The 22837-nt window shown below is 49.8% G+C and overlaps 1 protein-coding gene across 1 annotated transcript in view; it reads right to left on the bottom strand.

Moving 5' to 3' along the window:
* The window catches only part of CUNH1orf94 (chromosome unknown C1orf94 homolog), a 35618-nt gene extending 17196 nt beyond the window's left edge, over window positions 1-18422 (bottom strand). Inside the window, exons 1-2 of the mRNA XM_058570758.1 lie at window positions 18094-18422; window positions 629-1311 (exon numbers count right to left, since the gene is read on the bottom strand). Coding sequence (XP_058426741.1) covers window positions 629-1311; window positions 18094-18422 — 1012 coding nt within the window. The remainder of the gene's footprint in view (window positions 1-628; window positions 1312-18093) is intronic.
* Window positions 18423-22837: the final 4415 nt, after the last annotated feature.

The following is a 22837-nucleotide window of genomic DNA, read 5'->3' on the forward strand; positions in this document are numbered from 1 at the left end:
AATGTGGGCAAATGCCTCTGCCATCAGTCTGACTTCTTGGAACCAACTAGTCTGAATGGCTAGATCAGGACAAAAGACAGAATCTAAGGGGAGAGGGAAATGTGAGAGGTATCTGGGTAGCAGATCCCAGGACCAACAGGCTGAGCCATGAAAACTTATGCATCCACTTTCTGCCCCAGAGAGAGTGAGAACTAGACCTAAGGGCCAGAACAGGTGCCTCCATCCCAAGCTAAGTGACCCCAGCTGCCAATCAAATTCCTCTCCAACCATCTCCATGAGGCAGCCTCAGCCCCACCGTGGACCCAGCTAGGGTAAATACTTTCTTCCTGGTGGAGTCAAAACATGGAGCCAGTTACTACATACATGGTACGATCCCTCTTCCCAAAGTGGTCTGGATCAGGGGCTCTGCATTTGCTCACACAAGCTGTGCCCTGCCCATGGGCATCCAGCAGAGCAGGCCTGCAGGGACTGAGAATAGCCTGCACCTGGCAGCCTGTGCCCACCAGAGAGGCTGCTTTTTCCTGCTTCACCCAATGATGCTTTATGTGTGTGCCGTGGCCCCGACGGCTTCCTAGGAGGCCGCCTCCACGCAGGCCCACTCTGTACCCCTGATCCCAGCCCCACTCACCCATCGAGTGGTGCCCCTCCAGGGTGGGGTCAGACTCAGCCTTGGAGCAGATCTTAGCAAACACGGGGAGCTGCCTCTTCTGAGCAGGGAGCTCCAAGAGTTTGTCGGGGGGTGCAGGAGGAGGTGGGGATGGCAGCAGCAGGAATGGGCCCAGCCCTGTAGGCTCCCTGAAGCTCCCAGAGCCACTGAACATGCTGTTCTGCAGGAAGTCCTTGATGACCCTTGCCTCCTCCAGCACCATCTTGTTGTCGGGGGTCTTGGACATCTCCGTGGACTTCAGTGGAAACTGGGCCAGGAGCTTGCTGATCTCTGAGTTGGAGGCACCCAGGCTGTGGCCCCCATCCTCGGTCCCTTTGATCTTGGCAGCACGCAAGATGCCTGTCACCGTCGACAGGGCAGAATCGCAGTCCTGCCGGCTGCCAATCACAGACACGGCCACCTTCTGCTCGCGCAGGTTGTCACCAGCAATGATGGAAGCTCCAGGGCGCTCACTGCTACCAGCCACCAAAGGAGGTGCGAGAATACAAGGAACTGGTTCTCTGGTCCCTTGGGGAATGCCTCCCGGTGCTGCCAGGTCCCCTGAGCTCTCTTTGACCAGGATGAGGTGCTCTTTGGTGAGACTCAAGAACTCCTGCTCCACCAACAGGGAGATCTCATCCTTGCCGCTGCTGAGTTCCAGAGCTCTGCAAACAGGTCAGAGAGAGAGGCGGTGAGAGTGTCTGCTCACCAAGGGGTGGCTCTACAGCAGGACACGGGCCCCAGGGAAAGGGGGCGGATGCAGCACTTGATGGAAACATGTTTCCTGTTGAGGGAAGCCTATTGCTTTCTCAAGCAAAAAAAAAAAAAAAAGACTGACAGTCTGGCTTGGCCCCTAGACCCCAGATCTACACTGTAGCCCCGAGGCTACCTGAGTCCCTCCTTGCTGGCACTTTTCTGGCAAGATCATGGACCCTGGACTGGCCTCACCTCAGTCATGGCTGGTGCCAGCAGTTGAGTGGTCCCTACGCTGATTCCTAAGGATCTCCCGATGCCCAACCACTGGCCTCCACCTGTAACTCAGACCTGGACACCTGCATAGACATTGCTGGCCAGCAGAAGCCCAATGGCCTCTGGTGGTCCCAGGGACACTAGGTTCCTGATTGCTGCCAGTCCTCAGCCCCACCTTCCTGCCATCATCCCTGGCAAGGGGCACCTTCTTGCCTGGCACTCTCAGGGGCACCAGAGGCACTGAGCTTACCACCATCTGTTCTCCGACTTGGTGGGCTCCTGTGAGGGCCAGGTGAGGTGGACTACACCTCGAACACCTGAAAAACTGCTCAGCATGCTAGCCCTGGGGATACTGAGGAAGAAGATGATGAAAGGCAGACCCCATGAGTGGAGAGGGCACTGGTGACCCCAAAACAGTGCCCATGGAGTGCCCCAGCAGGGGTCTTGCCTTCCTGGCAATGCTGTTTTTGTGTAGGGGTCTGCATGCGAGTGCGTGTGCATGCACAGGCACACGCGCACATACACACAATAGACATACACATACTCGTGTGTGTTTGACACACGTACACCTGGACAGGAGCAGAAAGGCACATGATTCATGTGTCAGCACACACAGCATCAGAGCAGTGGCCCCCGCATTGACCACCCACCAGAATGGGCGTTTGGTGTAGTCTAGAGGCTCCCTGCTATCCCAGCATGAACCCTTTACCCTTTATAGTTACTGGGTCCTGCGGAGGCACATGGGTTCTGAGGTAGGGAGTGGGGAGTCAGGGTGCTTCTGCCAAAAAATATGTAGGGAGTGTGTATGAATCTTCTGAGCCCTGAGGCTCCTGTCCTTTCAGCACCTCAGTGAGGCTAGGAGCAAGCCCCCTCCGGAAAAACGGACCTGGGTTTGAACCTGGTCACCATTCTTATTTCCTGCCAGACCCGGGAATCTCAGCATCCTCTCCAGTAAAATGACAGTGACGCTCGCCTCCTGGGATGGAGGGGAGGATGTGGAGGGGGAATCCACACTTGAGCTCACTCAGCACGTGCTGGTATGAGCTGGACAGGCCACCCCCCCCCAGAGGGCCATCAGGCTGCGTGATGGTGATGTGGGGCCCGTCCCTGCTCTGGGTTTTCTCCTTCCTCTCCCTCTCCACTACCCCCTCACTTCTCCCCTTCCTTTTGCCTCCTTCTCATGTCTAGACTTAGGGCTATAAATAGGTCCTACTCTCACTGCTGTGCCCCTGGGAACAATCAGAATAAAGAGGTTGCCAATCTGTGGCCCCAAGTTTCAGATCCTCTTCCTCCTCCTCCTCCTCCTCCCCCTCCTCCCCCTCCTCCTCCTCCTCCTCCTCCTCCTCCTCCTCCTCCTCCTCCTCCTCCCAAAGCAAACAAGTGAGTCTCCATCCCCAGGAACGGGGCATTTGAAGGAATAGCATCTGCCTTCCCTCCCTGCCCCCACCCCCAGTACCTTGCAAAGCCAGCCATATGCCAATAGCTTTTCTGGATTTGAAAGACTCATTTCAATTATGTTAATTTTTAAAAACTGTGATAATGGCATTGTGGTTCTACTTGAACAACAATAACAAAAAAAAATGAGTACTTATCTCTCAGAGATACCCAGGAAAGTATTTACAGATAAAATCATGTCTGGCATCGCCTTTAGACTAATCCAGCAGAGAAGGAGGGCCTGACAGATCAAACAAGATTGGTCTCACTTTGCATATGCTGATCACCACTAAAGCTGGGGAAGACACATGGGATCGCCACACGCAAGCCACTCTACTTTTGTCTACATTTAGTTTCTGTTGTTTTTATTTTTAATGAAAGTACACATACACACACACACACACACACACACCTCACTACTGAATCACAGAGCAGAAAAGCAGCTCCTAAAAGACCCTTGGGGTCCTGAGGTCTTTGTATCAAAAAATTCTGGGCATGGTCCCTTTTTAGCACTTAAGTGGACACTCCCAGCCCACCCAACCCAGAAGCCAGGCAGCTAGAGAAGAACCAGGAAGCCTTGGGTGCGAATCCTAGTACTGCCCCTAGATAGCTGCCAGCTAAGCCTTTTATTTCTCCTCTGTCAAGTGCCGATAACACCTACCTCTCAAGGTCAGACCATGAGACTGCTTAGAGATGAGTTATGCAAAATACTCAGCATGAGCCTGGTGCATAGCAAGCCCTGGAGAAATGTCTGTGGCATCATCGCTATAATGCCATTACTATCAGTGGTCAGCTCTCAGTTACAGTGCGCCTGGCGCACTGCTGTGGGTACCTGGAGCAACGGAGAAGGCACCTTCTCCATTTCTACTCTGCAGTCCTTGTGGCATCTGAGAAGATACTCACTTCCCTCCCAGCTTCCAGACCCCACCGCCTCAGGTCATTCTCCTCTGGACACACCACAGGGACTCTTAGAATCTAAGTGGCATTCCTAGAAGGAGCAGCTGTGTGCCAAGAACAGGTGTCCACCCTGGTTGTACCCTGAAAGGCCACCCCAGGGCATCATTTGTCATGAGTTCACCAAAGGCCAGATGGGAAGCCAGGTGCCCACAGGTGGCTCACAAAGAATGTCTGAAAGGCCACAGATCTTGTCACTGGGAGAGGGAGGAGATGGTGTGGGGCGCTGTCTGGTCCAGCTGCCCTGGCTCCCTCCTCCCGCCCCAGCGGGGGCTTCCTTTCCAGGGGGAGTTCTCCAGCGAGGTCTCCCCGGCTGGGTTTTTCTCCCGATCTGAATGCAATCAGGGATGTGGCTGCTCTCATCCCATCACTCCAGCCGCGGGAGGATCATCACGCCGAATCTTGAGCCTGTCATCCGTGGCATTAGCTGTCCCTGACAGCTCCGTGTCAGCTGCATGTCTGACGAGCACATCTTCCGAGTCTTCCGCCAATTTACAGATAGAAATGTTGAACGGCAGAGAGTCCGGGGCAAGGCCGTGGGGACACTGCTGGAGACCCTCCTCCCAGCCTGACGGTAATCCTGGATCAACACTTCGAGGGGAATAAATCAATCCAATACTATCATCCCTGCTCCACTCCTCCATGAGAAGAGCCTTTATCAAGAAGCCCCGCTGCAATCAAGATTTGCCAGAGAGTTAGAAGTCCCTGGTCCCAGGGCCTCCCCAACCTTGCGCCCTCCACACCCAAGAAAATAAGATTTGCTTGTTCTTATTTGTTCTGGAAAACTGCATGCCCCACAGAGTGAGGACATTCTCAGAACACAGATCAAACCATTCCCCTGCTTAAAACCCTCTTGTGGGTTCTCATTGCACACAGGATAAAATTCACCCTCCTTTCTGATCTCTAGGACACTACTCAGACTGGCCCCATCTCCCCCTTCTTCCAGCCACCTGGGTCTTTTATCTCTTCCTTGAAATGCCAAGTTCAATCCAGCCCCAGGGACTTTGCACTTCTTTTGGAATGCCTCACCCCCATTCTCCCTGAACTGGCTCCTCTTCTTTATTCAGGCCTGGGTTCAAGCATCATGTTCTCAAAGTGGCCTTTCCTACCCATTTTTTAAAAAGCCCCTTCACCACTTACTAGGTTCTCGCTAGGCATCAACTTGCTTATTTTCTCCACAGTGTCTATCACTGTCATATAGTATTATTTTTACGTCTACACTCTCCATAATTAAATGCATTCCTCAAGGGCAGTTCACCATGCGGGCCTCTGAGCCTAGAACAGAGCCTGACACAAATCTCCAGCTCCGTAAGTACTTTTGAATGATCGAATGAATGAACAGGCTCACTTACATTTACCCTTGCTGGCCCCTCAGATCTCTTTAATTCCCTGGTGCACACACCTGTTCCTTTCTCAGGCCAGAGGGCCCCGGCTTTCTCTACTGGTTTAGTTTTGGATCCTTTTTCTGCCCTTCTATCCCCTGTTCCACCTCTGGCCTGGCATCCCATGAGCTGATCAGATGACCCTGCTTGGCCCTCCCAACCTTTTCAAAAGCAGTCCCCTGGGCAACTGGCAGAGACTCAGATCGATCACTTGGGGGCTCACGGGACCATTTTGCACACCGTGCATGACTTTGCTGAGTTTGATGTTAAACCTTCATTTTCTGAAATCTATCTTTAAAAAGATTTTATTTTTTTTTCCTGAGAAGTTTTGCTGGTCCTGGCACCTCTCCTGTGCTGTTTGCTTTCTCCTTCAGATTGGTTAAAAAAAAAATCTATCAGACTCTATCCAGTGAATCATTCAGGGAGAGCAATCCAGCTCCTGGGCTCTTGACAAAGGAAGCTAGTTAGAATCTGTGCTGGGGCTCCAGGGCTTCGGCTCCACGCTGCCACCTCTGCTTCGCCCACCTCCAGAAATGATAGGTGTCTGATCGTGGCTCTGTACTCAAATGCTGTGCATTATTCCTGCATTTGCAGTGTGCAGAGTTGTATAAAAATAAAGGCTATTGACTGGCTGGCACCCCTTCCCAGAATAATGACTAAGCAAGCGTGCTGTTAGCTCCCTCAGCAACAGTTCTGTGTACATGATAACACCGAGCAAAGACGAAAACTGCTATTCATCCGAGCCAAACAACAGAAAATGCAAGCAGAAAATTGTCAGTGCTGGAGGAGACACCAAAACAAATATTTTCTTCCAGCTATGGCATTTTAGACCCACGACACATACAGTCCCCAGGCCGGATGTCCTGGCCACATGACTGATTAAAGAGTGAAGCAGGTAGAAAGCTCTGGAGTCCCACACAGACCTGGGCTTGGATTGTAATCTGACTGCAGACTGACCTCACAGCTGTGGGGGAGACTCCCACTTCTGTGTGTCTGCGTGAGTAGGAGAGCATTGCCAGGTGGTGAAGAGGTCAGTCTCCAGAGAGAGGCCGAAGCAGATCCTCTCTGTTTAAAGGAGGCCTGCCTTGAACAGGTCCTATCGAGCATCAGGTCCTACTCTCATTTCACAAGACAATAGTCAGAGTTAGCGATCATCGTGTACTAACAAGCCACCATGTGTGTCTAAACACTTCACATGCAAAACGCTCTTCATCTTAATCTCCACCGGAGCCCTTCCTGTATCTAACCTCCCTTGGATAGTTGCCTCTGTTCTTGATTCAGTAAGAAGCAGAAGCTTGAAATGTGCCTGGGCACCTTGGCTTCGCCTCATTTCTCTTGGGACTAGGAACCTCTATGCAGACAGGCCCAAGCTTCCTGCTGCAAGATGACGCGTCCTAGTCGGATGGAAGAAAATTCCAGGGTGCCTTGTCCAGCTGTGGGCCAGAGCTAGCTGATTGCAGATGCATGAATGAGCATGTGCCAGCTTCAGCTGAATTCAGTCCACAGAGACGCTCCCAGCTGAGTCCAGCCCAGTTACTTAACTATATAAATGGGGGCCAAGTGTCTAGTTGTAGTTTTGAGCCACTACATTTCTGAGTGGTTTGTTATATCTCAGAAGTTAACTGAGCTGGGGGTTCTGGAGAATGCCTGTAATCCCAGCAACTCAGGAGGCTGAGGCAGGAGGATCACAAGTTCAAAACCAGACTCAGCAAATAGTGAGGCCCTAAACAAATTAGTGAGAACGTGTCTCTAAATAAAAAATAAAAAGGGCTGCTGATGAACTCAGTGGTAAAGTACCTCTGGGTTCAATTCCCAGTACCAAAAAAAAAAAAAAAAAAAGTCAACTGATTCAAATAGATAACAATCATCCCAGTTTTTTAAATGAAAAAACTAAAGAAATTAGGTAATTTTTCCAAGGTCACGGAATTAGGAAGGGGCAATGCAGATGAACGGAGGCTGTCTGGCTCAGTAGCCACTCTCCTAACCACTAGACTATCCTGTTCTGAAAACCAAGCGTGAAATGCTGTGTGTGAGATTACCAGTCACACACCTAAGTTAGGAGGGCAAGGAAGGCCTCTTTGAGAAGTGTCATTCGAACTGGGCCTAAAGGTTCCTGAGTACTTAGTTAAAGGATGTGAGGAAGAGGGTTCCAGATGCAGGGAGCAGCTGGGAAGGAGCTTGGCTTGAGTGGTAGGGCGCACTGTTGGGGCAGAGGGGAGTGGCAGGAGGGGGGTCAGAGAATAAGGCAGGAGTCCGAATCTGCCAGGCCCTGAGATGATGCCAGGGAGTTTTATTCTAAAGGGAAGCCACAGATGAGATGTAAGCAGGAAGATGCAGGCTGCAGTTCCCATGAAGGCAGGCATCTCTCCCAGAGAGCAATTCAGAGGTGTGATGGCAGCCGAGGACAGAGGCCTGGGCCACTATCTGTGATGACTCAACTCGGTGCCTGGCATTCTGTTTGTCACAGGTTCCCACCACAACATGAAGGACAGGAAGCATCTTCAATCCCAATTTGGAAGGAGGTAACTGAGGCTCAGGAAGGTGAAAGACTTGCTCAGTTGGCCCAAGAGGATCAGTGTGGAGTAGGATGGATCCCAGGCCCAGGTGGCCCCAAACCTCCCCACGTGGCCACTTCCCTACAGTCCCTAAAGCAGTGCAAGAGGGATACTCTGTGGGCAGCAGACCTAGGTTAACACCCACTCTGTGCTTCCTGACAGAGTGACCTTCTATCAGTCACTTCCCTACCCTGAGCCTCAGTTGTAAGGAGGGCAGAGGCCTCGGGGATCAGGAGGACAAGGTACCAGAAGACAGAACTCAGAGGACAGGCAGGTGTTCAGTGTAGGAACCGCAGCAGTGAGTGACAGGAGGAGCACCAAAGGTCCCAGAAAAGAGGAGGCCCTCCTTGTGTTGGCAGAGGCTCTAGCGTCCAGTCTGCATCTTCCCCAGGGGAGCCCCACCGGGCTAAAGCCCAGGCTGGTGGCTACTGCCAGGTCTTCCTGTCTGCATGGTGGCAGAGGCCCACCTTCCAGTCCCCTGGTGTATATGCCACAGCATTCAGGGTGACCCCTGCCTGATATGGAGGGAAGGGAGGCAGCCACCTCTGCCAAAGCTCCTTGTGTCCTTCTCCCTCTTCCCTCTGCTCCAAATCCAGGACTCACTGAACTGCCCGAGTCCCCTCTCCCCACAGACACACACACGCACGCACACACACACATGCACACATATGCACATGCACACACATGGACACACCACAGCCATGCATACACACGTACACATGTCCACTGCACCCACGTGCGTGCTCACACATGCACACATACCACCATGGCATCCTGCTTGGAAGACCAGCAGGAGGGAAAGAAAGCAGGGGAGGAGGGTGGATTCCACCTCTCTAGCCACCTGAGAGGTCTGGACCACTCTCATTTTGGGGGTGAAGGGGCCGTGGAGAGAAGCTGCAGGTGCACCCACTATCCGAGGTCTGTAGCCCGCGTCCCAAAGCTACCTCGGATCTCTGGTCGGGGGCAAGGGGTACACAGATCCCCAGAGGGCTCTGCCCTCCCTACAATGGAAAGCTTCAGACACCCCACCCCCAGCCCTCTCCACTCTCGCAGACTCTGAGGATTAAGGGGAATGATGAACGGGAAAGCACTTGGTAAATTGTAAGGCGCGCTATGCAAATGTTAGCGGCTCGGACTGAGGCTGTGGCTCCGGAGAGCAGAGCCTGGCTGCCGGCCTTGGCCTTGGTGCTCCGCTGGCCCAGTTCACAGCCCAGAGTCCCACTTCCTAAAGGTGCAAAGTCGGGCAAGGCACTGAGACCTCCGTCTCTTCATCTGCTAAGCGGGAATGGGATGGTGACACTCACCCCAGGTTATAGGAGACAACACTATGAAATCCCTCGGCTCCCTTGAGGCCAGGCCTGGACTTTGTGTTCATCTAATTTCTCAGCAAAGGTCTTCACACGTAGTAGATTCAATTTTTTTTTTAAATGGCATACACTTAGAACTCACAAAAGGTCAGTTTCCTTCCTTCTTTCCAGGCTTGTCTTTGAAATACTTCCTCCTCAAATTTGTGCCTCACTATTGATTTTTAAGCCTGGGGCTCCTCCTCTTTGACCCCTAAAGTGTCAGAGAAACTTCCCTACATGTGCCTAAGAGAGGCCTGTGTGCTTGTTTCAAATGCAGGTTCCTGGGCACCCCTGGAGGAAGGGCCATTCGGTGCTCTGGAAAGGGGTCCAGACATCTGCATTTTGAGCAGTGTCCTTTCTCCACCTGTCCCCCCCTCCCCCACCTTCCATGGTCCCTCTGAGACTTTGTTGGGTGTGACTTTCCCTCTAGGCTGCAGCCATTTCTCTGCATGTGGGTCAGGGCAGGTGGGACAGCCTTGGAAGGCACATCGGCACATGGAGGTGAGATACCCCTTCCTGATTCTTCCCCCAGGGGACAGACATTGAATTGGACCAAAGACTGAGAGTGTTGGGGGGTGGTCGATGAGGGATTCAGTGAGCTGGGGAATGAGACAGGAAGTACTGGGGAATAAATACAGCAATAAAGGAGCCTGGGCTGGGAGCTACAGAGTGATTCTTATTGTTCAAATTATCTTTAAAACTTTTCATTTGAATCTGTTTAATAAGGGAAGGCTTACCCCAAGGAAGAGGTATTTTTTTAATGTGACTTGGGAGCTGAATTGGAAAGAATGTTGCAACAAAGATATTAAAAAGGGGATTAAACCAAACCACTGGTGGCCCATCTCTGCAGGCTCCCACAACCTGCGACACAGCTCCCGAAACCATAAAATTAAATTACAAAGGGGGACATGGGAAGTGGGACGTTAATCATGATTCATCTCCCTTCACTGCTCATGGCTCCTGGTGCTAAGCAGTCGGGGAAGGAGATTCTAAAGGGCTCCTGGTGTTCCTTGGAGCGCAGGTCTCCCACAGGACTCTTTGCTCGTCTCCCTCTCCGCTGGGTGACCTTGATCAAGTTGCCTAACCTCTCTGAGCCTCACCTTCCTTCTCTGTAAGATGGGAGTAATAGTGACTGTCTGCTGGGAAGATTGCTAAGACAGTTGAGAAGACAGAAAATTCAAATGTAGAGCCTGACACCTCCAAGCTGCTACTTCTCCTTCTTTGTAGCTTATGGCACAAGGAGAAAAAAAAAACTGCCATGTCTGGGCTTATTGATATTCTGTCCCTGTGTTCCTGAGTGCTTTCTCTGATGGCCATGACCCTTTGCTTGGATCCTGGCCACCTCTGGGCCTCACCCTCCTTGGGGTGGCATTTTAATGGTTCATCCATCACTCACTTCCTCATTCATTCGTATACACTGCAGAGTCACCGAGTGTCAGGAACTTGGCCGGACACTGGGGAGACAAAGATGAGTAAGACTCAGCCCTTGCCCTTAAGGAGCCCATGGTCAAGTGGAGGAGGAGGGATTTGTTGCCACAAGGCAGGGTACACCGTGTGCCAGATGACCACCACCTCATGAGAAGTGCCACTCCAGAACCACACCGCGTGGTGTGCCAGGGCGCTGGGTGCTCTCCTCCAGCCAATGGGCAACGCGGAGCTGGTTTCAGGCCAACTCTTCTGTTCCCTCGCCCTCATATAAAGACCCACACCATATGGTCCTCAGAGCCAGGGCAGCGTTTGTCTCCGATGATGATCTCTTCAGCTTTCTCTCATTAGATAATGAGTTATGAACAGCAACTCTTACGTTCTCCCTTTTCGCCCTGGCTTGCCAAGAGTCTCAGAACAAAATGCTGTCCTCACCGAGTAGTTTCCTTTAGCCTAAGTCTTGTGATATGTAAAGTCTCTCCCCATATCATTTTTGTCTTGTCATTTTATCCTTGATAATAATAATGAAGACAGTGACAATGGTGATCGTGGTGGTGATGATGATGATGATGTGGTGGTGGTGGTGGTGGTGGTGATGATGGTGGTGATGGGGGTGGTGGTAATGGTGGTGGTGGTGGTAGTGATGGTGGTGGTGGTGGTGGTGGTGATGGTGGTGATGATAATGGTGGTGATAGTGATGGTGGTGATGGTGATCATGGTGGTGGTGATGATAGTGATGGTGGTGGTAGTGACGGTGGTGGTGGTGGTGATGGTGATGGTGGTAGTGATGATGATGATGATGATGGTGATGGTGGTAGTGATGACGATAATGATGGTGGTAATGGTGATGGTGATGACAATGGTGATGAACATGGGATCCTTATCTTAATCCAGGTGCTGTGTAGGGTTTACATGGGTCTCACTATGTGCTTCAGTTTGGCCCTATCACTTTCTATTTTTCAGATGAGCAAAGCAGGGCACAGACAGTTTGAAGAACTTGGTCACAGCTAGGAAGTTGGGCTGGGATTCTAGCCCACCTGTCTCCTTATTTTTTGTTATATGAGATACCTTTAAGACCCTTATGGAAGAGGTAGAATACTATTTTTTATTTAAATTAAAAAGAGAAACAAGAAAGAAGAAGAAAAAATGTTGAGTGGGATAAACAGTAAAAAATTCCCAGGCGGACACACTTACTCTAGGTCTTTAAAGATGGACAATAATTTGGAAGACAGACAGAGAGCAAGGCACTCCTGACAGTGGAGGCACTGAGCAAAGAAAGGCAGGGCCACGTGTGCCTGCTGGGAGCTCATCTTGGTTGACAGAGCATGTGAAGGAGAACAACAGGACTTGAACTTGGAGAAAAAAGCAGGCCCACTACAGAGACCCTAGCAGACCAGACTGAGGGACTGAAGGACAGTGGGGAGCCATGGAAGGAGTGTGGGCAGTGCTGTTGGTGTGCTTCAGGAGGATGAAGCTGGAGAGGTGAGGGACAGGGAGGCAACGGAACCCAGGGCAGCAAGATGAGATGAGGAGGTGACAGAAGAGGGATAAGCAAGGAAGGAAAGGGTCAAAGACCTCGTTTAAGATAGACTAATGGGATGTGGAGGGAGCTGGCGGAGAGAAGGGCCAGGGGCCTCGAGCCTCTGTCCCATGTCACTTGACAATCAAGGATGGGGGTGCCTAGACAGCAACAAGGCAGAGTGCTGAGTCCCAGTGCTGGGGGTCAAAGGAGGGGGACACTTGCCTAAGCGCTGGGTCTCAGGGCAATGTGTTCCCCCTGCAACCCAGGGGACCCCCTGCAATCATTCTCAAAATATTGGAGACTTGTCTCAGGCAGAAGGGCATCCAGCAACCTTTCGCAGACTCTCAAAGAAGCACTGGACTCCTCAAAGGGAAGAAAGCACTGTCCTGGGGTTTTACACTCTGGAGACTTTCAGTGCTGGCTTCTGCTATGGGACATCAGCCCAAGTGTGAGTCTTGTTCTTTCCATTCCCATCACCAGGTCTCAAGTTTTAAAATAATCATAGTGACAATGATGATGACGATGATGATAGAGGATATATATTCCCACAAAACAGGGTCTATCCATTAGTTTAAATAATAATAGCACCAAGAAACTGATTTGTTGGGAGAGCAATTTGAATAAGGCTGAGACATGGGTTCCCAAGACTCACTGACTGCACCAGTGTGGCGGCCTGGCTGGCAGGAGCTGACACTGATCTAAGAAAGTGCCAAATAGCCTCTTCCTTCTTGTGACTATCCAGAGAGCTGCGAGTCAGGAATCATTTATGTTTTTCTTTTTTTATATGGTTAAACAAATTTCTTCTTTCTGCAGATTTGTCTGCTTCCTTGGATCTGGCTCGAAATGATGCTCACCAAAACCTTTTGACTCTGCAAACCAAGTTCTGTCTGATTTGCATAGATGAGAAAGTCTTGGGTATTTGTGCCAAAGACCTGGGAGCAACCAGGAAGGCTGACCACACCCGGCCAGGTGCAGCCCATCTTTCCTCTCTCATGGCCCCTGGCACACACTACATCCTGTCCTGCACCTGCATAAATTGTCCCTTCTTTCTTATCAAGACCTAGCTCAGGGGAGGCCTTTGATGAGGGAGACCTTCACAGTTAGCAGGATCATGACCTCTTCTGCTCCCAGGAACATCTTTCATCACATTCACAGTTCAGAGATCATGTCTGTGGACCCTTCAGCTTGTTCTCCTCACTTTGTCCAGGAAGATTTCCCCAAGTCTCAAGCCTAAGTCAGTTCAAGTCCCCTTGATGTGCTGCATGGCCCTAGGATGTCTTCATCAGAACACTTATCATAATGTGTTGCAAGATGCAGGCAGAAGGTCAGAGGTAACTCCATCTTTTCCGTTCTTGCATATTTTTCCAACATGGGCAAATAGTAGGTGTACAATAAATGTTTACTGGATATCACTGGGAGTTCTTTGACAGAGGATTTCTGTCCTACTTATCCCTGGGACCCAGCCACAGGGCCCTGGCTGGGAAGAATTAACAAATTCTTTCCCACAGTCAGAGCATGGAGTCAACAGAAAATCCAAAGGCCTCATTTGGAGGCTGTGAAATTTTGGTGATGAGAGGAATGAAAGAAAAGATAATCCTTGAATGTGAGTCAGGAAGTGGCTTGACACAATTCTCCAAGCTCAAACTTACAACTAATTAAAAAAATAACTGAAAAAGATTCTGAAGTTTCATTGACACCAGGAAAAGCCATTAATTTCTTGTCAGAACACACTTCTCGCCATTTCTTCCCCTACCTCGACAAGTGGCACCATGGTCAACTTAGGCCTTGAACCCAAAACCCAGGATCAGCTTCACTGCCCGCAGGTCAGCAGCGAGTCCACTGGCTCCTCTCGTATCTGACTCTGAGCCCTCACATCCCAGCCATGTCTCTGCTGACCTCACTCTGCTCCAGCCACCACCACTGACACCGGCCTCAACACACCTACAAGCTATCTCCCCACATAAGCTGGATACATCTTAAAAAATATAATAATAATAATGATAATAATGAACCTGTGTTGCTCCCACATCCTGAAAGCCTCCAAACGTGACCCACCATATACAGAATAAAACCTGAACTCCCTCCAGTGATGCTCAGGCCTATGGAACCTTGTCTGTTAGACTCTGAGATTGCCTACACCATGTCCCCATCCATCACTGCACTCCAACCAGGCTGTGTCTCTCAGGGTCTTTCCGCTTGCCCTTCCTTCTGCCAGAATGTTCTTACCAGGATTGCCACCCAACCGGTTCCTTCTCAGCATCCTGGATTCAGCTCAAGAGACCTGATCCTCCATCTAAAGGGTCTCTGGCTATTACTTTATTCTATTTTATTTCTATTGTTGCACTCATTGCTCTCTGAAATTATCTCATTTATTTTTATGTGCTTATCATTGGTCTCCTCCAAAGGAGAATACTAGTTCTTCGCACACTCCAACATGATCACAGTTTTTATTTACTTCCTTTTTGGTTGCAGTATCTATCCCCCTAGCTCTATCCCCCAAACTCTTAGCCCAGTGCCAGGCATGCGATTAATAAATATCTGTTGAAAGAATGAATGAAGTCAAAATGTGTTCACAGAACAGTCAGTGTGGAGGGACAAGAGCATGTGGTATTAATCACCATCACAGGGATACACACAGTAGCCAGGACCCCTTCTGCATGCACTGGACCACACCTGGAAGACTGCTGTACAACCACACCGCCACAGGCCCAGCCACGTGGATAGGAAACCAACCACACCGGCAGGTTGAGGGAACTTAGAAAACTAGAAGCATTAGCTTGTAGAGACCAGAGAGTCTAGGAGGAATATCATGCCATCTTTTATCATCTAAAGAGCTATTGAGGGAAGGGAGGATAGATTCGCCTTGGAGCCCTGAGGGCAGAATCCAGATCACTGGATATTCGTTTGATGGAGACAGATTTCAATTACAGGAAGAAAATGACCTTTTGAGAGAGTTCATAGCAAAGGAAGGGGCTGCCCTAGGAAAGGGCAGCTCCCCACCTAAGAAAGCATCTGAGTGGATAGCCACCTGGCAAGGATGTAGGGGAGGGGATTCAAACAGCACAGGGTCACCTTCAAGATCTCTATCAAACTTGAGACACCTGGGTTTCTGTGACTTATAGGACCAGGGTCAAGAAAAAAATTCTGGCTAACAAGAGTTCTAGAATTCACTTACTTAGCTATCCCCAATGGAAGAAAGTGTCACCCAAACCAAATCTATAAGTTAAGCAATGCAGAGTTGAGAGGTGTCTTGTGGACCTGAAAGCATCCCAGACCTGCCATAGACAGCACCCTGGGTTCCAAATCTATGTGGAATCACTCAGAATATGCCTCCAAATATGACGCATCTTTGGATAATCATCTAGGGGCAGACAGCCACCATCATCACATCATGGCTAAGAGGTTCCCGGGTTTCATTTCAGAGACTACCACTTCCTAAGTGTGTGGGATCCCCAGCAAAGAAATCAACACATCCAAAGTTGGTTTGCCTCATCTGTAACAGAGTTTCACGTAAAAATGGGGCTAAGGGACCAATTAAGCCCAAATGGCACAATTTGATAATTATTGAAACTCAGCATTAGACATGTTACTATTCACTATACTACTTGATGTTTTGTTTTAAAATTACTATAATAAAAGTAAAAATGATAGGAGTTTCAAATAATACCTACCTCATGTAATAGTAATAGAAAAATTTCCCATCATCTTTATGGGGACTTTTAGGAATCCTAATTATTATCAGGACAGTGGAAATTATCCTATTTAACCACCCCAACAGCCCTGCAAAATGCGCAGTAATCATCTCCCACCTGGCAGATGAGGAGACCAAAGCTCAGATTAATTAAACAGCCTCAAATCCTGCCGCTGGCGTGGGGATAAAATGTGATCTGAAATCAGAGTTGTCCGACTCCAGCGGCACAGCTGCCTTTTATTTCAAGAATAGCTCATTGTGTTCTCCTTGGTTGATATCTACACGATTATGATATCGTTTATTCATCTAAGTCAGTGGCTCCCCGGCTTTTTTCTCAGTAGAACTCTTTTCAAATGTAACCTTCCTCAGAACTCCAGTAAGCAAAACCCATGACAGCTGAACAGCTCCAGCTGAAGTGGGAATTAGGGCCCAGAAACAGGCCACTTGATTCTTGGTGGCTGCAGAAGCACCCTGGGGTCTATGGAGCAGAGTGTGAAAACCCCAGATGGAAGCCGACCACGACGGCAGAAAGCCCCAGACGCTATGAATCACGTATCAAGGGCAGCCTCATTTGTCTAACGCATCTTTCATTTCCTTGTCTCCCATCACATTTGATCCTCATTATCAACTCTAAGGTGGACAAGGCAGGCCATATCATCCTCAATTTGCAGATGAGCAAATCAAGGCCAAATGGAGTTAAGCAACTGGCCGAAGGTGCTCCAGTTCAATTTTCGGCCAAGTGCAGACTGGAAGTCGAGTCTGTCTGCATTAATTCAGTGTGACCTGGCAGAGAGGATGCCATCTACTGGAAATTGCTACTGACCCTGGGTCCACAAAGTGGCCATTCAGCTCCTTGGCCATTGAGAGCTGAGCACAGCCCCAAGGCACCCCCTGCCAAGGCCCTGTCCCAGAACAGATGGCCATGGGCAAGGGAAAAGATCTCAGTGCCACTGAAAGGCCTGATAGCAGGATTTTGGCTGTGGACAGGCCATTCCTGTCTGAGCCATGTCATGTTGAGCACAGGGCAGGGGAGGAAGGAACAGCCCAAGTGCCTTCCACCCTCATCTGCAGCAAGTATATAAGCCTGCGAAGGGACAGCAGGTAGTGCAGACCTGGGTTTCAGTTATACATCACTTTTGCTCTGAGCTCTTGCTTAGACATCCCTGAAACCAGTAGCAGCTGATAAATGCCTGACCTCCCCCACCCCCTGCCACTCCAGAGCATCATCTCTGAACTGTGCTGGAGGGAGCATGTGTTGAAGCAGACAACACTTAATCATCACTTAGTCTTTAGTTAGCACTTAATTAATAACACTTAATCCATCTGTAAAATGGGGATACTAATACCTGCTTCATAGGGACTCTGGGAAGATTAATTAATGCTTGTGGCCCACTTTAAAGATGCAGAGCACTGAAGAAGTGCTCCACAGCAGCATTAATAACCGCGGCAGATTTACTTCCTTTTCCTAATGAGGTTCCCTTTTTCCTCTTTGCCCCTTCCTCCCTTTGTAAATATCCATCCCCCCACAATATCCATCCAACTTTGCCCTGGGGGAGAAACATTTAGCTCTGTGTTTCCCAGACACAGGATTTCCCATCTAGGAAACAGGCTATTTACAGCCATCTTCCCGCACTTTAATTTTCTATTATGTCCTCTGAATATGTCAATGCCTTCCCAGTAAATATTTTGATGCACGCTCTTGCGGTAGCGTATGTGGAGGCTGAATGGGACAGCTGCTCCCCATATTAGGGAATTCCAGATGTGGTTTAAATCCACCAGTCTTATCTGCACGAATGCCCAGATTTAGCATGGGAGAAGGGAGGGATCTTTTATTTGCCTCTGGGGATGATCAAGAGCTGTCCAACCCTCAACCTGGCTAAAGTGCTTTTCAAGGACTCCAGATCCACCTCTAGGTTGCCTATTTAGAATGAGCAATATCCCCTAAGCTGGCTGGTGACAAGACAGTCTGGAATACAACCTAGGTCAGGCTGTCTGCACAAGTAACTTCAGAACCTAGAACCATAGACATAGGACTATGGGAATGGAGGAAAGATATAGAGTGTTTAGGGTTCAACTAAACCGAACAGTAAGCCAGAACATTCTCCCAGGTCTCACTTCATCTCTTCCCTCTGCCTTTGCTGCCAACCAAATAGAGGGATGGATACTCACTCTTCTTGGAAGCTGAACCCACGGTCTCTTGGAGTTCCAGCCATGGGGGTAGAGAGCTGCTCCATCGAGGTCCTGGGCTGCAGGGCCTCAGGTAAGCCCTGAACTCTCTTCCAGATTTCATGGCAAGTCTTGTCTAGGCTGTCTTGGGGTGTGTCCTGGTGGATCCAGACATATCTGGGGAATGGGCCCAGGGCAGAGGGGCTCTTGGCCACAAGGGCCGATGATGAAGAGAGTCCATTCCCACTGGCCATCCTCCTCCTCTCTTTCTGGAAGCCCCTTTGTCCTCCCAGGGCTGGAAGACAGAGAGACCATCCACCACCGCCCCTCATTCACCAAGAAGGGCGCTGAGGGGGGAGCCTGGGAAGCAGGTCAGTCCTGTCCGGCTGTTGCTCCAGCCAGATGGTTATATTGGAAGGCCTTGGGTTTGTGTAGGGATGGTGGGTGGTGGACAGCTTTCTTTGGGGGAGGGGGGCTTATTTTGACTTGTTTTTACTTGCTCGTTGCTGACTTTTGCCCCCCTCCCCTTCTCCCTTAGAAGAAAATATTTAAAAGTCAACAAAAACCAGTAGCTTAGTAACTGTGGAATCCCCGGGAGCTCAGGAACCAGGCGCCTGGGCGGGCAGAATGACATCTGGGAGCAGCTGGAGGGGGAGGACTGGCTCTCCGCACAATCCCTGTCACTCCCCCGTTGCGACACCCCTGTGACTCCTTGCGGCACTTGGGGCTCAGCCCATTCTTGCCCGCTGAGCCACAGTGGATGGCTGGGCAAGGTCCTGGCACTGTGCTAGGTTCCTTGGGAGCAGGAGCTTGCCATGAGGTTCTCAGCGCGGGCCTTACCAGGAACCCCGCGCACACCCAGCGCCAACGGCCCTGGCCCCCCTGGGAGTCGTGGCTGCCGCTGTCCCTGATCCCCGCTTCTGACCCCCTTTCCTGAGGATGCTCTGCTGCCTGGGAAATAAATCCCCAACGTGCCAATGGGCCGGCAGCCCGCCCGGCCGCGGACCCCCAGCAGACACCTGCCACGCCCGCTGCGCAGGGCTGCGATCAGCACCCGGAAGGTTCCCAACCCTTTAAAAAGGCGCAGTGTCCGCAGGGCCGTCCGGGCCGGGCGGCTGTGGCCAATTTTCTCGCCAGTGGCTCCCACACCCTTGCCGTCGAGCGCTGGAATTCTTTCTGTGGGTTTCAAACGCAACGGCTTGGTGCGCGGGCACCTGCAGGTGGGGTGGGGGTGGGGTGGGGTTCACAGGCCCCCAGGACGCTTTTCCCATTAGACGTCATGGCCAAACCCCTGCCGCGCCACCCCACCACCCCCAGGGAACCTCAGAGCCTGTCTGGGTGTCCCTTTATCCTCCTGATTTGAACCCTAACCGCCCTTCTGTGGGCCTGAGTGCCAGGCTCTGGAGACATATTAATCTTATTCAAGCTTATGAAATTAGTACCAGTTTTCACGATCGTTCTACATGGTGGGAGGAAACTGAGTCTCAAAAGTTTTAAAGGGTGTGTCCAAGGCCCACGAAGAAATGGGGAGGTGAGATTCAACCGCAGGATTCTGGGTCCAATCCTGTGCCCTTAGCCGTCAGAAAGACTCCCAGCCTTGGCTTCAGTAGGTCCTGGGGTTGGGGGACAGCGGGGTGGAGAAGCAGCGAGAAGGGCTCTTTGCTGATCAGTACCCTCCTAATCTCAGTGAGGAGGCTTCCTTAACCAGAACCGGCTCAGCACCTCTCCCCCCAGGCTCTCTGGCCCCCAAAGGCAGTGGTAGCTCCTCCAGCGGTCCCCCTGGGAAGGACCTGCAAGAGGCAGAGAAAAAAGGGAGAAGAGAGGGCAGCCTGTAGCAGTAGGGCTGCCTTGGTCCTGTCACTGCCTCTCCTAGCCCTGCCACCCCGACAGTCTTCTTCCTGGGTTCCTCAATATCAGCGGAGTCCTGGCTCTGTGCCAGGTGAGCTGCTCGGCGTTGGAGAGGCAAGAGGGTGAACAAAACTGGCCTGGTGCCTGCGCTCCTGGAGTCCATATTCCAATGGGGGGAGATAGATCACTAAAGGGCAAGCAAGTGAAGAGGCAGTAATAGAGGGTGAAATCAAGGCTCTGGTGGAAAGTAACCGACAAGATAAGGCAATGGGGAAGGAGGAGAGGCAGGTGGGCCAGGCAGGGTCTTTGAGGAGGCAACATTCGAGATGAAATGGAAGGACGAAGGAAATCCTTCCCTGAAATAGTGCTAAATAATAAAAATAATGAAACTACTTTGAAGATCCCATTTCTGCCACATAGTAGGCCCTCAATAAATACATGTTGGATAAACTAAAGGTGTACAGTATATAAAACGTCTGGCATACCAACACAATCTTGCTCCTTACAGAGGGGCTGAGTTCCTAGAAATGTTGACTCTTGAATTTTGAAATCCAAGCTTCGTTCCCTTTTTGATTTTCATTATAAAATTGAAGATGTTCTCCTTTGGGGAAAATTCCGAGGACCTAGACTGAATAAAATTATAGTTAAGAATGTAGAAAACCTTTTAAGATAGTGTATTTAAAGGGAAAGTGATCATTTCTGATGAAATATTAATAGTTCTGAAAATGTCACTCAGTGTTTGTGCTGCTTGCCATTTGATTGGCTAACACCCATACTTAGCACAGAGCACCAACCACCCTGCGCTGCCCAGGCCACAGGATTCTCGAAAGCCAGCCAGCTGACCCCTTGCTCCCTTTAGCAGGAAACTAGGCAACAGGGGCTGAGGTGGAAAGGGTTGCAAGAAATACAGCAGGCAGAGGGAACAAGGATAGAAGCACTGTTCTCAGAGCACACACAGAAGGCTTCTAGAAGATTCTGCAAACACCTTAAGTTTTATGCCGTGAAACTGTATAAAGCTACATCTATTATGGTAGCCACATGGTTTTTGTTTTACATTTTAATTGTATTTTAATGTAAGTTAAAATTTTTTTTTCAGTTTTTTTTTTTTTAATGCTAACCACATTTCAAATGCTCAGTAGCCACATGTGCCTAGTGGCTACCGTGATGAACTGTAGAGAGGACATTTCTATTATTGCAAAACACGTGGACTCTAGAATCAAAGTACTTGGGTTCAGATTCAGAGTTCATTAAATTCTGAGTTCCCTGGCAGTGTATATAGATCGAGGCAAGTTACTATGTACCTTGGTGTATTCGTTTGCTAGGGCTGCATTAAAACACACACACACACACACACACACTATTTGGGTTTAAATAATAGAACTTTATTTCTTCACATTTCTTCCAGATACAAGTTCAAGATCTAAGTGTCAGCAGAGCTGGCTTCATTCTGAGTCCCTTTCCTTGGTAGGTAGATGGCCATTTTCTCCCTGTCGCTTCCCGTGACCTCTGTGCAGGACACTTGTCTTTAAAGAGCGCCAGGACTAGGGCTATAGCTCAGTGGTGGGGTAGCACTTGCTAGCAAGCATGAGGCCCTGGGTATGATCCTCAGCATTGCATAGTTGATTAAGTCTGGCCCTAATGGCTTCATTTTATCTTAACATCCTCTTTAAAGGCCTTAGGTCCAAATACTGCCATATTCTGAGAGATCAGAGGTTAGGACTTTAACACATAAATTTCGGAAGGAACAATCCTACCCATAACACTTGCTTTCCTCCTCTGTAAAATAGGACAATAATAAAGAACACTTGCTTTGTAGAATCATGGTAGATGTTCTATTACTAAGCAATTGCTTAACACATAGTAATTGCTAGAACAACACCTGGCACATAAGAGCCACATAAAAGTGCTATACATTGGTTTGCTTGTTGATTACATTGAAATGTATGCCTTTAGAGCTTCTGAACAACAGCTTTTGTGCTGTGCGTAGGGAGGGAGAATTTTAGTTGTGCTGGGGAAATTGTTCGATGGATTCAAATCATCAGGTGAGCCTCTCCAGGTTGTTTGATTTTGAGCAACTATCACAGGCCATGATTGTGCAAGGCAGAGATGAGCGATGAATAAGTCCTCTTCTGTTTTAATCAGCTGTTTCACGACAGTGACTGAAGGATCCAACAACTGTAGGGGAGGGAAAATTTATTTGGAGGCTTACAGTTTCAGAGGTCTCAGTCCATATAGAGCCAGGTCCATTCCTTGGGGTTCAAGGTGAGGTTGAGCATCATGGTGGAAGAGTGTGCTGGAGGGAAACAGCTCACATGGTGATCAGAAAGCAGAAAGAGAGACTCCATTCTCTAGATACAAATATATACCCCATAGCAACCCCCTGCCTTCCGCCAATGAACCACTTCCTCCAGCCACACCCCACCTGCCTCCAGCCACCACCCAGTTAATCCCATCAGGGATTGTATCACTGATTAGGTTAAAGCTGTGACCCAATCATTTCTCCTACAAACCTTCTTGCATTGTCTCACACAGGAGCTTTTGGGGGCCACCACATCTAAACCATAATATCTACTCCAGCCAGAGCCATAGCCTAGCAAAGGGGAAAAATTTTTCCATGAGTTCCTGGTATAGGGCAGTCATGGCATAAACAGAGCTTATTCCAGTCTCTATACAACAGGTAGTTGTGTCCCCCAGCACAAATGTTGAGGTGCCTGGCACTGTTGCAGGAGCTAAAGAAAGAGCGGTGAAGAAGACAGGCTTTGTCCTGCCTCGTTTTCGAGCTCAAAGTAAGTCATTTAATGGTCACAGATACCATTTCATCTATGAATTATTTTTAGCTTGGAAAAGTTCTTAAATTCCCCCTTTATTATCCTGATAACCCTGGGCAAATTGTCCAGCC

Source organism: Marmota monax, unplaced genomic scaffold (assembly GCF_021218885.2).
Source record: "Marmota monax isolate L192 unplaced genomic scaffold, Marmota_monax_Labrador192_F-V1.1 WCK01_AAM20220418_F8-fsc00008, whole genome shotgun sequence".
Classification (NCBI taxonomy): domain Eukaryota; kingdom Metazoa; phylum Chordata; class Mammalia; order Rodentia; family Sciuridae; genus Marmota; species Marmota monax.